The sequence below is a fragment of the Acipenser ruthenus genome, chromosome 21 (assembly GCF_902713425.1).
Source record: "Acipenser ruthenus chromosome 21, fAciRut3.2 maternal haplotype, whole genome shotgun sequence".
In the NCBI taxonomy this organism is placed as follows: domain Eukaryota; kingdom Metazoa; phylum Chordata; class Actinopteri; order Acipenseriformes; family Acipenseridae; genus Acipenser; species Acipenser ruthenus.
This window is the reverse complement of record NC_081209.1, coordinates 23037030-23053297: the sequence shown is the minus strand read 5'-3', so window position 1 is coordinate 23053297 and position 16268 is coordinate 23037030. Positions and strand designations below refer to the sequence as shown.

Here is a 16268-nt window from a genome sequence, read left to right as displayed (position 1 = left end):
CTGTGTTGTGTATGAATTACAAAAATAAATCATAATCTTAACCTAAGGGTGACCTAGGATTAATACATAGAAATAACACTAGCGGTCATTTTCAGACCCTAATTAGCACTATAAATCTGGGGACTACTTACTGTTACCTAAGGTAAGATAGTCCAATATTAGTGCTAATCAGGGTCTGTGAAACCAGTCATTAGTGAGGTAACATTTGGGTTCTTATTCATGTAGTAGGCGTTCACTATGTGACCATTAGGTGCCCTCACCACATTGTCGCAGCTAGCAAAGCAAATTCAGAGTGCCAGCTTTGGATGTTTTTTTTTTTTTTAAATTGATAATTCATGTAAGAATGACAAGTCAGAAAAACTTTTTCTCTGATATCCCCAGTCAAGACTACTTCAAAATTGGGATACATCCTAATCTATAGTTTGGCCATGCATCCCTCAGGGTACGTCCACTAACTTAACTAGACAGCTCCAAATGTGAGGATCCTGGAATTGTGAGGGAGTCTGGAATCCTTAGAATCCTAACCCTAACCCTCCTGGGCACAGTTACAGTCCAATTGTACTATTCCTGCAAATGCAAGCATTGGGATTGCACAAATGACAGAAATAACTTTTGACTCAGAAATCGGTACTTTAATGTTACAATTCTGAAAAACTGGACCTTTATTCAGCTTTCACCTGTTCCAAAAACGTTATTACAAATTATTCAAAAGCTGGTCAATTTACAGTAGTTTTACAAAAATGTGTCAACTCCCCATCTACCCCAGCATTTGTAAACAATATGTTTTTTGGAAAATAGTATAGATTTAGATTAAATGAAATATATACAGCATTTTGTACAGATTATTGTTTCTATAATATAAAAAAAAAACAGCTGGTCCTCTTTGGTATGGAAATTCATGCAGATATACCGTACTGGGAAACATTTCATTTTACACAGTAAAGCATATCAACAAATAAAATCATATTAAGTCCACAACATTTACCTACATAACATTTACATTAAAGTACTTTATAGAAAATTGAATCAAAATGCTGACCCATGTTTGCAAATTCCTTAAGAGAAATCTGCATTACTGATATGTATTATAAAAAAGTGAACACTGCAGTATTTACATATATTACAAACAAGGCTCAAAAGGTTTTTATTAAAATAAAACTGACTGCACGTATTTTTAAAGATCTATAAAGCTATGCATGAGATGCTTGCTTCTGAAAGCAAATATGTGTCTTCAACCTTAACCAGGCTGAACATCACATCATTAATATACAAAATGAATAAACAACTAACATTGAATGAGATACCATGGGTGAAATGTTTAAACTAAATGACCTGTCTTAATAATGACATGATGGTAGATCCTATAAGTGAAAACATTTGTTTCCTTTCTGAAGGAAAAGCAAAAGGCACATGTATCCCTTGTCAGGGCCAACATAATCACTTTATAATATTGGTTTTACCATTTTAGTATGGTGTATTTTTTTTTCTTTTTGGTGCTACAGTATTTACATGATTTTAAAATGACGACAGGTTAATAAATATGCATCTACATCCATTTTACACATATTGCTGTCTTAAAATCAGAACAATTCTTATTTTGACAGTAATGCGTCAATGAAAGAACAGATATACTGATATAGACAAGATAAAAAGAAAAATGTTGACTGTGAAGCAATGGATCAATATATAACACATATTCATAAATACTCCTAATAATAAGCTGCTTCTTTCGCTGTGCTTAATAAAATAAATAACGTCTGGTACAGTAACATTCTTATACGACAGCTGTATTAGTGGGTTTGATTCATTCATAGTCATTCATTTTCAGAGTCACCTCAAGCATAATTAAAAAATAAATACATTTTAAAAAGACTAAATACATTTATATGTTATACACTATCCTCTCACAAGATTTGGAACAGTACTGTCTCAGAGGCGTGGGATGCAATATACTGTAATGGGTAAAAAGCAGGACCTACTGTGATAGGGTCTTTAATGCTCAATTTGTGCCACAGGGAGTGCTTTGTGCGTGTGTTACACCACAGTTCTCACCGGAATGTGAAGGATGGTATATTTAACAGTAGTGGTGCCACCCCCATAGAAAAAAAAATCCCTAGTACGTCCTGTACTGTAGCACAGCTGATCCTTTATCAGTGTTTTTTTTATAATTTTTTTTGCTGTCATGGCATAAATAGGCCTCCTTGCTTCACCTGGTATATTAACACAGTGCAACAATAAGTCTAAAATAACCTACTGCTACATTTATACCTATGGGTTGTGAAAGTAGACCTCATTCCAGTATCAAATAAGGATTGCCACTGGTTTCCATCTGCCACCGGATGTTAAACCAGTTCAGAGATTGAAGTTCTGAAGAAATAAACATGGTTTGATGCTCAAGGTCACTTCCTCCATCAGAGTAATTTGGAAAGTTTCTGCCAGCCTGTAGTCCTAACTAGCTCTGACTCAGTCCCAGCCCTTGCAATCAAACAGACTGATCTGAAGTCTTTTTGAACTCTTGAAGGCCAAGGCCTCTGAAGGAGCTATTGCGGCGGCTGTTGTTTCGGTGTCCTCTCGGTGCTTGCGCTGTTTGAGGCGTCTGTTCTTTTCTTGAGGAGATTCTCAATCCAGCTGGTGCTTCCCTGTACCCTCCCAGCTGGCAATGATGAGAAAGGGTTGGTGACTTTCATGTTCTTTCCTGAGGTAATGAGTTCTCCGTAGCCCTCCTGGTGTGCGAACGCATAGGCTGAGCGCCTGGAGCTGGTCCTGCGCACGCGCTTCAGGTTGTGCTCCAGGGGGCGCTGTTTTTTGCTAGCCTGCTGCATGAAGCGGACCTGGAAAAGAGAAGGCGGCAAATGCTACAATTGTAAACTGAAAAAAAAAAAAATAAATAAATAATAATACTTTTTATTTATTGTGAAATGTGTGACACAGCTACTCCATGTTTGTGTAGCCCAGTTGCTATTGAATTTAATCAAGCCATGATTTTGCCTGTATTGGTGTCAGTTGTTGATGTTGTTATTATTACTGGTGGTTAACATACCTTATCAGTCAAGCGTGGATATAAATCTACCCTCAGGAACCTCAGAGCCACCACTGGCATGACACACACAACTGTGGTGAGAAGGATAACCAGCCAGACACTCTTCTGTGACAGGGCATTACGAGCGGTTCCTAAACATTCAGAAAGCAAAGAAACATCTGTATGAGTAACAGCTGATGGATTCCGTACAATAGTTCATTTTTATGAATATACCATACTTATTTTAGTTTTTAAATTGGTGTACTTACTGTACACATTACACACTGTAGTACCTGCATGTATTACAACTATATATATAAAAAAATAATAATAATAGTTTAGTGGCCTGCCTGAATAACCGTTTTTAAATTTGAAAATAAATTTTATTCTATAATGATTTCTAGAGTCTGTTTAGTTTCTTTGGTTTAATTTTTCATGGATAAAAATGATTCTTGCAGGTCATTTACACATGAACAGTTTACAACATACGCTGTAACACTATATAAATATTAATGGTTCCTGAGAAGCAATACGTGTAAACACAACACTAAGCAATTCATAATTTAAATGATCAAACCCACAGGTCATTTATCATCCAAAAGAAATCTGAAGTTGTGAAATGCATAGCCTGCTGTAAGAACAGTTACAGCTTAATCTACACCACATGCCTGTCGAGATAGATCGATCGCTGGGAATTCTCACAGACAAAATATACACCCAGATTCCCAGCAAGTTACCTACTCTTGCTATTGCAAAGAAAGTCTATTTGAGTCTATTTGTTTTAGTAAATGTATTTATTTAATATAATGTATTTTTTGCATTTGTTGCTTGTGAATTTAATGCTCAAGGAAGCTGTTGGGTCAGTCTTGAGAGATTCCCCTCACAGCTATGCGAGTGTATTATGTCTGTGTGATGTGGACTAATGTCCACTATGGGGCAAAGCTGAAACTCATTTAAATCAAGATAAACCCAGCCCCCTTGGTAAGTCCATGTTTGTATTTGTTTGAGCACTTAATGTAAAACTGAATATCCTACGTTTTTGTCCAAAACAATATTCCAAACAAGTATAGTACACACTGAAGCAACATTTATAATTTATAATACACTGTGACGAATAAATATCTGGAAATCCTACAAGGTTACTTCTTTCACCAAATCCCAAAAGGTTGGATAAATATAAAACAAACTGAACTATCCACTGATACATGTATTGGGGTCAATTGATTTCAGGTAATACAGTATTCCAACAGACTGCAATCCATGACCCACCACACGAGTAACAATTTAGCACAGCAGGCAGTGTTCCATTGATTTACTGTTGCAGGAGTCAATGCTGCTGTAGGTAAATTATAACAGAGAGCTAAATGTATTATTGATACAGACTTACCAATAAAGGGAAACTGGTTTGGGAATAGATCAAATATGCCATCACTGTACATGGCAAATAATATTGAGAAGTAAATAGCCACACTGCCCCATATATAAAAATGATTAACCGCTGTCCAGTAGCTGGTGTCCAGCCCAATCTGAAAAAAAAATATATATATATATATATATAGATTAGTACCCAGGCTTATTCGGTTATTACTGGAAAGGTCTTTAATAAATGCATTTTAATTTTTTTTTTTTTTAAATTACATATTTCTGCAATGTATTTGGAATTGATTGCATCAGACATACTACAGTATATTTGATTCTGCAGCTTTTTTTCTCCAGTGTATTATTCATTAAAACAATAAATAAATATTGTGTTCAATATTTTTTCGGACATACCTGAACGCTGACAACAATCACTAATGATGTTGCTATAGTAACAGCGAAGGACTGGTGGTCTGAGATATGGGACCCATCATCTCTAACGGTATCCAGGAATACACCATACGGTATAAAAAACAGGACAATGGAAGTGTAGACCCCTTGTGCTGTACAGATGAAGAACTTGTGTTTATTGAACAGGACATTAAACTGCCCTGGTTCATACAGTTTGGGATGTTCCAAGCTACTTTGTTCAGTAACATCCTAAAAAAGAAAAAAAGAAAATACAAAAATAAAATTCAAAAGGTAACAAAATAATCTTTAATTTATTTAACTTTGCTGTCTTTTTAAGCTTACTTGATCAGAATGTAGTCAAGGGTGGCTGTTTTACAGAGAACATATTTCTGATTGAAATGCCCCCCTGTGGCCTTCTCACTGCACAGTGAGATAGCGCAGGAGAGATGATTGATCTAGAACTGAAAATGTGTGTGTTGATCCCAACCACAAAGACACAGCACAAGCTGAGAAACAGGACATCCACGTCCACCATGAACAAATACTGCAGTAGAGGCAGCTTGGTTCTGGAGGTGGGATATAATATAGCAGTCTTGTTCAGGAAAAACCATATGTATACAGACTTCAAGGCTTAATACTATATAATCTATGAATATTCAGAAAGGAATAGGCAGCTCTTACCTGGTCAAACAGGCCCATTGCAAGAACAGGAAGTGAGGTGTAAACTATATTGAACAAGGTTATAAACCACTGATCATACACCGTCTGTAAGGACAAAAGACAAAAAGCCGTATTTAATCTTGCATTCATCTTTAATTCTTAAAAATATCACAAATATGCATTCATTATTTATAAGTGTTACTACTTATTTCCCAGCAGAGGGTGCCAAATAGCTAGCACTGCTCCAGTCCTTACAGAACATTGCTGTCACACTGAAATGCAAAAAATACTACAGTACTGGTATATTATAATAAAGTAGGGCCCACAATTGTATGTCTTAAGGAGCCGTGATATGAGTATGTGGCTACCACTGCCTATAAGAGCTTCCCATTAATATTAAGACACATGATATGTCTTGGTTTATTTGTCTGTTTGTCCCCTACTGAATAAGAAATGCAAAATGAAATACAAATCTAACTAAATATGAATTCAACATTGAATTATGCATTTGTTCAGAAACAATTACTTTGCATTTCTGACGGTATTATTATTATTATTTATTTCTTAGCAGACACCACTTATCCAGAGTGACTTACAGTTGTCACAAAATATCACATTACAAAATATCACATTGCAGATAAGAGCAGTTATAATATACAATAAAGTCAGTAGTAAGAGCAAAATCAAATAAGAGAAAATAAACTCAGTAAATAATTACGTTTGAGAGCGATTTTGACTAAGTTAAACCTATAGTAAAAATATTTGCTTATAAAGAGTAAATTCCATTAAAACCAAGTAGTATGTACAATAAATGGATAAGAATGATTTCAAATAAGAGCAATATATATATATATATATTATATATATATATATATATATATATATATATCCCCAGGGTTCTGCCTGTTGAGGCTGTGTTTCCATGATGAATAACTTCAAATATGAATTTAAAAACAGCTTAAATGGGAAGCCGCAATATTATTACACATCTCTAAAAAATAACTAAGTCATACTTATTAGACAAAATCACCACTGACCTGTGCTGAAAAACCACAGAAGAAACCAAACCAAAAATGCACCAGCGTGAAAGCGAAGTTTTTGTAGAAGAAATAGCAGAGGAAATTGCACATTCTGAAGTAGGACCACCTGCCGTGGACCAGGAGAAGCCTCTGAAGGAATCGGAACTGAGCGAAGGAGAAGTCGCTGGCCAGCACTGCCTGCATGCCTTCCTGACCGCTGATCCCCACTCCGATATGAGCAGCTGTCAATAGCAAACGCAGACACAGGTCTTTCTCAGTCATTCGTTCTTCTCAAACTTACGTGGTTTTCATTATTACAGAAATCTGTTCATTGGGAGTAGTAACAGTCAGTAAGTGGCATTTTGCTACCCCAGTGCCAAACCGTGGCTCAACACATAATAGACACTCTAAATGAATGTAATATATAATACTGTAGTACTGTAGTAGACCCTGACACTTCTGATATTTCTTCGTAGATAGCTTTTAACAAATTGCTTGTATCAGATGGAAATGCTGTCACTGTTAAATTATTCTTTAACTATAGGTTATAGGGCAAAGTCACTAGAAATATATGTGTGGCATTTCAACTCATGTGGTACAACATGTGTAATTGTTGGACAAGGGCTATTCATATGATGAAAGTAGGTGTGGTAAAGTTCGATATCCATTAAAACTGTTGTTAACATAAAGAAGTCAACTATACTTCAGAAATGTTTTCATGAATACCAAACTGTATTTTATTCATAGAAACACTCTTCTTTAAATGGCCTCTTTCAGGGCCCAGTTTGTAGATAACAGTCATCGAGAATAATAATAATAATAATAATAATAATAATAATAATAATAATAATAATAATATGAGGATATGACTGCACGGCTTACTTTTAATCATGCTGACATCATTAGCTCCATCCCCTATTGCCAGAGTGACAGCGTTCTTGTATTTCTTCACAAGCTCCACCACTTGGGCTTTCTGTAGTGGAGTCACTCGGCAACAGATGACAGTTTTGCACATGCAAGCGATATCCAGGAACACCCGCTCCAGATCGGCCTCAAGAGCATGGGCCTGCAAATGAGAGTTGTGTACATTCAACACTCATCCTGAAAGGTGTTTCCATGGTTTTTTATGTGCTCTGTCCTGACACGTTGTTCAAGATGTAAATTACTGTGTGTCATTATGATAGTTTCATAGGGGAAGTCCACAGAGATATATCACCTCACAGAAATACTACCTGCCACCAGCAGGAGTCCGTTTACAAAAAAAAAATAATAATAATATCAACATAAAGACAATGGTGGTAAATTACATCAGACAGGCTTAAAGGAAGTTCAGAAAGAACAGCTGGTGGAATGTGAGGGTAGCATTATAACAATGGGCTGTATAAAAGGAGGAATAAAAATTATCAAACTTGCAAAAAGCTGTGGACTTGGACACCGAATCAGAGAAAGCGAATCACAAAGAGATTATTCTGCAACACTGTAATACAGAATTACTGAGGAAAGACCCCACTGGCACCTGGTTTTTATGATCTGTGAGGTCTCAAAGGCCATGCTGCGGGCCCTCATATCACATATGAATGATAGGATTATCTCTGCATGGTTGCTTCCATTTAATCCATTGGCAGGAGTGCACAGTATTCCCAATGCAGCAAGCTCCTGTCTGAGATATCACTGGTGCATTTTGTGTGAAACAGCAGGAATGAATACGGCTGTGAAATAGCTACTGCTTTGGAACAAAATGTAGCCCAGGGTAATAATCATTTGATAATTTTAAGATGAATTTGCTTTAACATGCAGGAATAGAGCAGAATCCTGCCAAGATACATAATATTATTTGATTGATGTTAAAAGAAAGTTGCTTTGAGATACAATTTGAGTACCCACTTAACTCCAAAACTACTTGAGGACATGCAACCTTGAACCCTGATCTTGTCTGCTGGTGAAGGAGCAGCATTTTGAACAAGGCAATAAACTGAGGACAGCCTAGACAACGAGGTTCCATAGGAGGATTTAAAGGATGATTGTTGCTAACAAGATAATTTCACATATTTTCCTCACTGTGCACATCAATTCCCTAGATACATAGGTCTCCAATGTCACGAAGAAATCTATGCTTTAATCTATGCTTTAACATCATATATGGTACTACACTAGTTAAAGAAAGCTCTGTTTACAGGCCTTGCTTTTGGAAAGTTCATGGTAATTTCACCTACAGTAGATTGAAACTGTCCCCGCCCCTTCAGGGCCTTCTTTCCTGTCATTAACCAACCAGCTGCTTCCCTCCAATAACTGTCATGCTTTGCAGCCAGTAGGATGCTTACCCCGAAGACACTGCTGAGGTGTAATGACCGAAGTACTACAATGCAAGTGTAACATTTCATTGAAGGCAAGGCAAGCAAACTGAGAGCTTTCTTTTACCCGCTATAGTACCAGATATAATGTTTTTAAATGAAATACAAGTTAGCAATATTATGTATCACACAGAGCATTACAATTATGTGCGTTTTCTCATTTCCAGTTGTGATTACTCACACCTGTTTTTCTCTCAATTTGTGAACTGTGGTATTGCTTGGCATGTCGAAAAATACAGGGGTCTGATCGGTATTTCCAATCTGTCCAAACTGGTACTATATGTTAGAAATGCTGAAATTGTAAAAGCTTATCTTTGAATCCCTCAGGAAGATAATGACGCTTCTTTGTATGTCATGGATGATTTGACATCGGGCAGTAACGTTTTGGTTCATTTTATCTCAGCAGTAAGTCACATCGCTGCTTGTGTATTCAGGCAGTGACGTCTTTGTTCGTCTCTTCTCGGCCGCCAGTCTCGTTGCTGTTTGTGTACTCAGATAGTCACGTCTTTTGTTGGTGATTTTAATAGACGTGACTGCTGTACTCAAATTTAAGATGCAGGCTATTTTTTGAGAAGCAAAAAATGGTTAAAAAATTGCGTCTTAAAATCAAAGGAATACGGTATTCGGTATACGGTCGCAACCAATTTAATTCTTGTGTCCCGACTAAATTCAGGTGACTCCATTCTCCAGCCAGGGTCTCTCCTGAGGTTCAACCTCTACTGACACAATGTGTATTGGAACTTGCACGCTGTGGCAAAAGAACACGCTGCACAACAGTTAATAATTAACACATGTACAGCGTGCTCTTCTGAGACACAGATTTCAGTTGATTTATCATATCCAAGAAAACAAATCCTTACCAAACTGTGCCCATTAATGATCAATGCATACTCTCCAGTGAAGGTTTCTTCAACCACTGAGTTGTTCTTGGACATCTCCAGCTTCTCCGCGTTTGTGTGGCCATTTCCCACGTCCCTGTATGAACCCAACATACGCTCCTTAGCTTTCCTTAAACAACAAGACAAAAGTTAGGAATTATTCAGCTGCAATAATGTATGGGCTTTCCATAACCTACCTGGCTTTTTCTATGGGGAATATAAATCAGAATAATTTCCTCACTATAATTAGCATTTTGCTTACAAACTATATCAAAAAACGTGTTAGGACTTGTTTCCCCTGAACGGTTAGTATAACATTATTTTTCCACTGGAGAGGTGACTTTCCCTATCTCTTCAGTGGCAAGTACAGTCTGTTATAATGCTGTTAATCACGACCAACATTTTCCAAAACAACCACAGACATCACAATTAGACAGGCCGGGAAGTGTTGTATACCTTCTGAAAGTGCGGGTTAGTTAATTGCAACATTCGGATTTGAAAATGTAAAATTGGTAATTAAAATCTGCGTGTAATTTTAATGAGGTGATAGTGTGCTACTGACATAGATTGGCTTTCAATGGCTAAGTCACTTTTTCATAGAGATCCAAATATACAGATAAAAAGAGGAAATTCAAATTGAATGGCATGTCGAAACTGGTTCAGTCCAGTTGTGCAGTGTATAATTGCTTAGGTTTTGGATAGAAGTTCTTCTGGGCACAGCGTTTTGTTGTTGTATGCTATTTATATTCAATGATAAATTGCATATTCTACACCAGATTATTTCATGGAGGATTGTACTGGCAGTATTTCCAATAGGAAGTGTTGTGTTTACCTGAGCTCCTGCTGCACCTCCAGCACTGTGTGACCTGATATTATGAAAACTTCGTTCATGTCATCTCTCAGCATGTTACATGAGTAGCCAATATTCATGGCTGTCTCTGTAGAGAACAATAATGAATACAGTGAAATTGCATTGTCGGATTTCTTACTGTAAATGGTTAAATGATTCGCTATTAAAAAAAAAACACTGTAGTTATTACAAATATAATTGTCTGCTGTCTTGCCCATCATAACTGAAACTGACTTGCAACAGGGACATGCAGCTTTTATATATTGTAGAACAAAAATTAATTAGTGAGGTTGGCTGCACATGTTTGTTTCTTTTTTACTTCTTTTTCAATTAGAGTTACTGAACTATCCTCTCTTTACTTCAAATAACATTCTTTAATACATCAAAATCTGTTGACATAATACATCTTACTGGGACTATATCATAATTGACAAACTGACAATTTCAATTTTCTTTAATAATGCATAAAATGTTATATGAAAATGGATGTATTAGTCTATGTAAATTAAGTAGTGTCAGGCTAAAGTATGCAGATTATATGAACAAGAATGAACTAAATCCGATTTACACAAAATCTGATTAATTATTCAGTGACATATTGTACTCTTTAAATATAATTTACAAGCTGTTTTTCCCTTGACCCACAAAGTACAAAAACGAGGTTTGTTGTGTGCAGTGGAAGAAGAAAATATCAAGGATAATGATCACATTTTAAGTATTACCTTGTTTGTCACCTGTAAGGACCCAGACCTTAATGTTGGCAAGAGTCAAACAAGCTATAGTCTCAGCAACTCCTTCCTGCAATTTGTCTTCTATAGCTGTTGCACCTAGCAACTTAAGAAAGAAGCAATGCATGATAATCAGATCTCAGCAAACAGGCTAGTTAAACAGTAAAATCTGGTGTGACGAGTATGGACAGTGAAAGTGTATGATGTAGAATGCAAAGGATGAGCCACGAATCGAATTATGTCCTCTCAGATATTGTTGCATTTTTATCAGAATTTGGGTATTTTAGAACTAAGGGAGCTCAAATTATATAATGTGTTATTGTCTGGATCCAGTTTTTTATTTTTATCCAAACAAAAGAAAACAAACTTCGATTGTATTCATTATTTCTTAATTATGCAGTCCTCTACTCTATCTAGTCCCCAAAGATTTCACCTAGGGGCCTACCTTCATATCCTGTTCAATCTCTTCGTATAACGCAGCTAGACAGTCTTCTCTGTTATCTAGGGTAGTGCTGGCAAAGTGATGCCTTTTAAACCACTCTTCAAAGTACTCTTCTTCTAGATCTTTGTACGCCAGCGCCAAAGTTCTCAGCCCTTCTCCAGCAAACTCCTACACAAAATAATAAATCATTAACCAGCTGTTTCTTAACGCACACTGACCACAGTCACTGGGATAGATTCAATAAGCTTGTACTCCACTACAACACAGGAGACCTTGAATTGACACCCTGAATTATTTAGCCTTTGCAACATGACCATTTTCTTTTATAAATTCATGGTTTTGAGAGCTGTTACACAACAAACATGTAAACTGTAGATTATTTCAGCACTGATTCAACACTTTCAGTTGTTTATGATGCTTAAAACATTTCTAACAGAGCTGAACTTCATTAAAAATGTTGTTAATTCCAGTATAAGAAAACATGTATAAAAACCTTTGCAAAAACATGCAGTTAGGTCGTGTTGTCTCCAATGTTCACAGTTTTCAGTGGAATCAAAAATTACTCCAAAATAACATCAAAGAAACACAGCAGAGAAACATTTTCATTGAAAACATGAAACACCATGAAAACCAAATTAAATGCAGTAATAGAGTGATGTAATTAAAAAAAAGGAAAGTATTAAGAAGCTTGAAATGAATGAGTCTTAATATTTTCTGGCTACATGATTTTCAGTATTATCATTTTTCATCTTAGAGTACCTCAATGTCAGCACCTTGTCAACATAAACATAGAGCTAAACACTTTACATATAATTCTCAGCATATATTTAATTATTGTTTATTATGCCATCACTGTAATTCAATCATACAAAAAGCTACAAGATTTTTTAAATATCTTTCATTTACGCATGAGTTTTTTGGATATAATTGCCACTGAATTACTACACAGCAGACAAGAGCTTTCATTCAGTCAAACACAAGACAGCTTAATAGATGAACATTAGATAATGTATGTATTTGAATGACTTGACCGTGTCTAATCTGAGATTTTATTATGTAGACTTGTTCAGACCAATGATGCCTACACATGTTTGAATTTGATTAAAATATCCCCATGACAACCTAATAGCGATAACAACCTTAAACCGAGCTGGCAAGAAAGCAATTGTAATGAAATCACAGCAGGGGGCTCTGTGCTCAAAACAAAGCCAAATGGTACAGGTATGCATATTTTCTATTGCCATCAATATCACACAGCCAGGATGTAAACCTGAACTCTCTGGATGACTGGATGTGAAGTCTGATTGTTCAGACTCCTTGATGACCACAGGACTAGCTGGGGTGTTTTTAACACAGTACACCACTTCTGTTACAGTCTCAGTCTGTGAAACATAAGAAACGTACACTTAGATGGTCTGAGGTAGTGTACATGAGATCCTCGTCAGATGGATGAAGCATATCAAACAAAATGGTGTCAGCTCCCTTTGAGTACAACTTTATCTGTCCTTTTGGATTCCTTACTGCAAACACAAGACAGAAGTTTAAACACAAGTTAATATTAAGCACTGATAACCAGGGATCCTAGTTTTCCACAATAAAAAAAACCCCAAATTCTCTGATAAAAAATAAATAAATCTGCATTATTCCGCATTTAAAATAAAAGGCTAAAATTGAGTGCACTCCCCCCCACCCACTCAGGGTATAAGATACACAAACAGTACTATTGAATAACAGTTAGTTTTTACAGGAAGTATTTATTGGCACACTTTCAAATTCGAAGGAAGTTACAAGCTCACCAGAGTGCCATCAATCAATAATATAAACAAACGTACCATTTTACTTTAAACATTGCAAATACGTCTGCGTACTAATAATAAAAAACTAAAAATAGTATTCATATTAGTTTATCTCGAGTTAATCTTTGTCACCTGGATGGCTATTGCCAAACTCATTGACCCAATATTTAGGGGTGATTTTTTTATCATTTTCTGCATCTTTAAACAACTTGTTGAGTTGTAAAAACGCACTGAAGTAAAAACTACAGCTGACGTGAGTGTGTCTCGTTCACCAGAAGCAGTTTTATTGAACAAGTATGTTTACTAAATTTAAAGCAAAATTGCCTGTGATGGATTTAGTTATAAACAACCAACAAAAAGCCTTGCAAAAAATGATCCGACAGCAAAATCTGTGTTTTTCTGCATTATTTCGCAGCAAACGGATTCCTAGGATCCCTGCTTATAACATACTGTATATAATATTCACAAATGGTTTACCAGCCCCCAACTGGTACCCCAATTATTGTTGTCGACAGAGAATGCAGGGTCCATTTCTGACTTTCACACACAAAAATGAGCCCTGCAGTCTTTTAGGCGTCTTTGGGGGGGGGGGGTATACATTTCAGCACAATAAATTAAATCATTTTGGGTTATATGTCATTAAGAAAAAAAAAGGAAAAGGCAAACTTGCCTAAATACATTGTCAACCCTAAATGTTTCTCTAAGTCCATTGCTTACTGCAATGTGAAGGCCCACCGGATTTCACAAGGAGACGAACATGCAGTAAATCAATCATTTGATACATCAGGGATACTGTAACACACAGCACAGTGATAGTAGCAGGAAGACTACTTCTGTATCAATCTATACTTCTAACTCCAACACGTCCCCACGGGCTTCTCAAGCTGTAATGGAAGTTCTGGTCCACATCCATATTGATAAACCTTTTAAGGCCAGGGCTCACCGAGGTAAGGCATTTGTCTACATTACAAAGTTAATCCTAAAATAGCTTCAACCTGAACTTTAATATCAAGGTTACGTTACAGTAAATATGCAGTGAAAAAAACTGAAATGCTGCTAGTGCTTTTTTTTTTTTTTTTTTTTTTTTTTAATGGCTGCAGATGTGTTTCCGTGCATAAACTATCCCTGTATCAGCAATACATCCACTAAGGTACTGGGATAAAAGGCCTATCTGCTGTGCCTAAGTGGGCCTGTTTCTACTTCAAGGCTACTTTTATGTGCCTACATGCACCTCATCTGTTTTTCAGCATGGAATATTGCAGACTGAAGCTGATAAAGCAATGACATGCTCCATAGTATACTGTAATTACACCTGAACTAAGAAAAGTATTGTATTTGCTATTACAACCAGATATTTTGTACGTAGTGTAATTTACCTAAAAAAAAAAAGCCTAAATGAGACTTACAAATACAAAGCATGTCCCCAAAAACGGTATTGTTTAACTTACCAATTACACTCATTCTTTTTCTGTAATTATTAAAATCCAAAATGGCGAGCAGTTGGTAGGTCACCTGCTTTCCCATTTCACAAACTGTTATGGTCTCCGGAGTTCGGGACCTAAACACGAAACCAAAATTTCTAGCAGCAGTAACCAAAGCTCCTTCATCAGGTGACTGTGCTTGGTACACGAGTTCCCCTACGAACACAAGAACAACAACCACTCTGTACAACAACACAACAAGGGTAAGACAAAGAACACAACACTGTCAATAGGGTGAGGGGTCAACGTGATTCAAAGTGACTGCAAGGTTTTGAAATGGTTCTGGAGGGATACAACATTCCTCAATCACTATCTCCTGTGACACTTTCGGGGGAAGTCATTCTTGGATATGAAAGCAACTGAAAATAAAATGCCTGCATTAGGTTTCAAAGTCTGCAGCTAAATTGAAGAGCACTATGCTGTCCAGATCACATTTCTCACCGTCAGTCCTATCATTTATAAGAATGTAAAATCTTACAGTACCTTCGTTTTTCTCCTCAGCCATGATGGTGTGACAGAGGGAGAGCAGTCGAAAGAACTCGTGCACAGAGGAGTCCCCCAGTTTGATTGCTTCAACCAGGCTGTGATCGTAAAACTTAAACTTCTTATCAGATAGATGGTTAAAAGAAAAATCCACTGATGGAGTTCTCTGTGAAACGAGGAGGAGCAATTCATCTGATTTATACAATTAATCTGACTGTTTTTATTTTCTTAAATTCAACTGATTTTACACCCAGCAGAAGCTCTACACGTTCTTCCTGCATACCTAATACAAATTGCTCTATTCACTTAAAGCAGTCTATGTAAGTTTGTCTCAGCCTCATAAAATCTGCAGCCGGTTGGCTGTCAATACAAGTTTTTCCTTTATGTGTTAGTCTGGTTTACTAATGGAAAAAAACCCGGCTTGCTCAAACACATGGGAACGTTTCATAGATAGGCTAGAGATTGGCACCCTAAAAGGATAATGATACACACTGCAGACAGGTGCAAGGGAAAATCAGTTAAGAAGTTTCCACTTGCTGTTTTAGTTTGCTGCAACCCAGAGCAGCCTAGATGAACGCCTGTTGCACTAATGCAATAATGACTTGGTTCTAGACTACAGATCTACTGCAGTGGCTCAGCAGGTCTGTTACATCAGGCTATTTTTCTTTCGGATTCGATGAACATTATTTAATTTCTGCTGTGCAGTTTCGAAATGTAAGATCAGAATACATCATAATGCATCCTATTCAAATGGGGTGAAGGAACATTCCCCACTTTATAGATTGATCATT

General features: G+C 36.6%; 1 protein-coding gene across 6 annotated transcripts in view; it reads right to left on the bottom strand.

Moving 5' to 3' along the window:
* Nucleotides 1–619: 619 nt before the first annotated feature.
* LOC117427903 (probable phospholipid-transporting ATPase IM) overlaps nt 620–16268 on the bottom strand; it is a 46747-nt gene continuing 31098 nt past the window's right edge. For all 6 annotated transcript variants that reach the window (XM_058995103.1, XM_058995104.1, XM_058995106.1 and 3 more), the window contains 14 exons: nt 15478–15643; nt 14962–15150; nt 13122–13237; nt 11721–11885; nt 11270–11381; nt 10530–10635; nt 9680–9827; nt 7351–7534; nt 6487–6710; nt 5471–5554; nt 4793–5038; nt 4407–4545; nt 3041–3171; nt 620–2831 (listed from right to left, as the gene is read on the bottom strand). In XM_058995103.1, the coding sequence (XP_058851086.1) occupies nt 2541–2831; nt 3041–3171; nt 4407–4545; nt 4793–5038; nt 5471–5554; nt 6487–6710; nt 7351–7534; nt 9680–9827; nt 10530–10635; nt 11270–11381; nt 11721–11885; nt 13122–13237; nt 14962–15150; nt 15478–15643 (2301 nt within the window). In that variant the 3' untranslated portion in view covers nt 620–2540. The remainder of the gene's footprint in view (nt 2832–3040; nt 3172–4406; nt 4546–4792; nt 5039–5470; nt 5555–6486; nt 6711–7350; nt 7535–9679; nt 9828–10529; nt 10636–11269; nt 11382–11720; nt 11886–13121; nt 13238–14961; nt 15151–15477; nt 15644–16268) is intronic.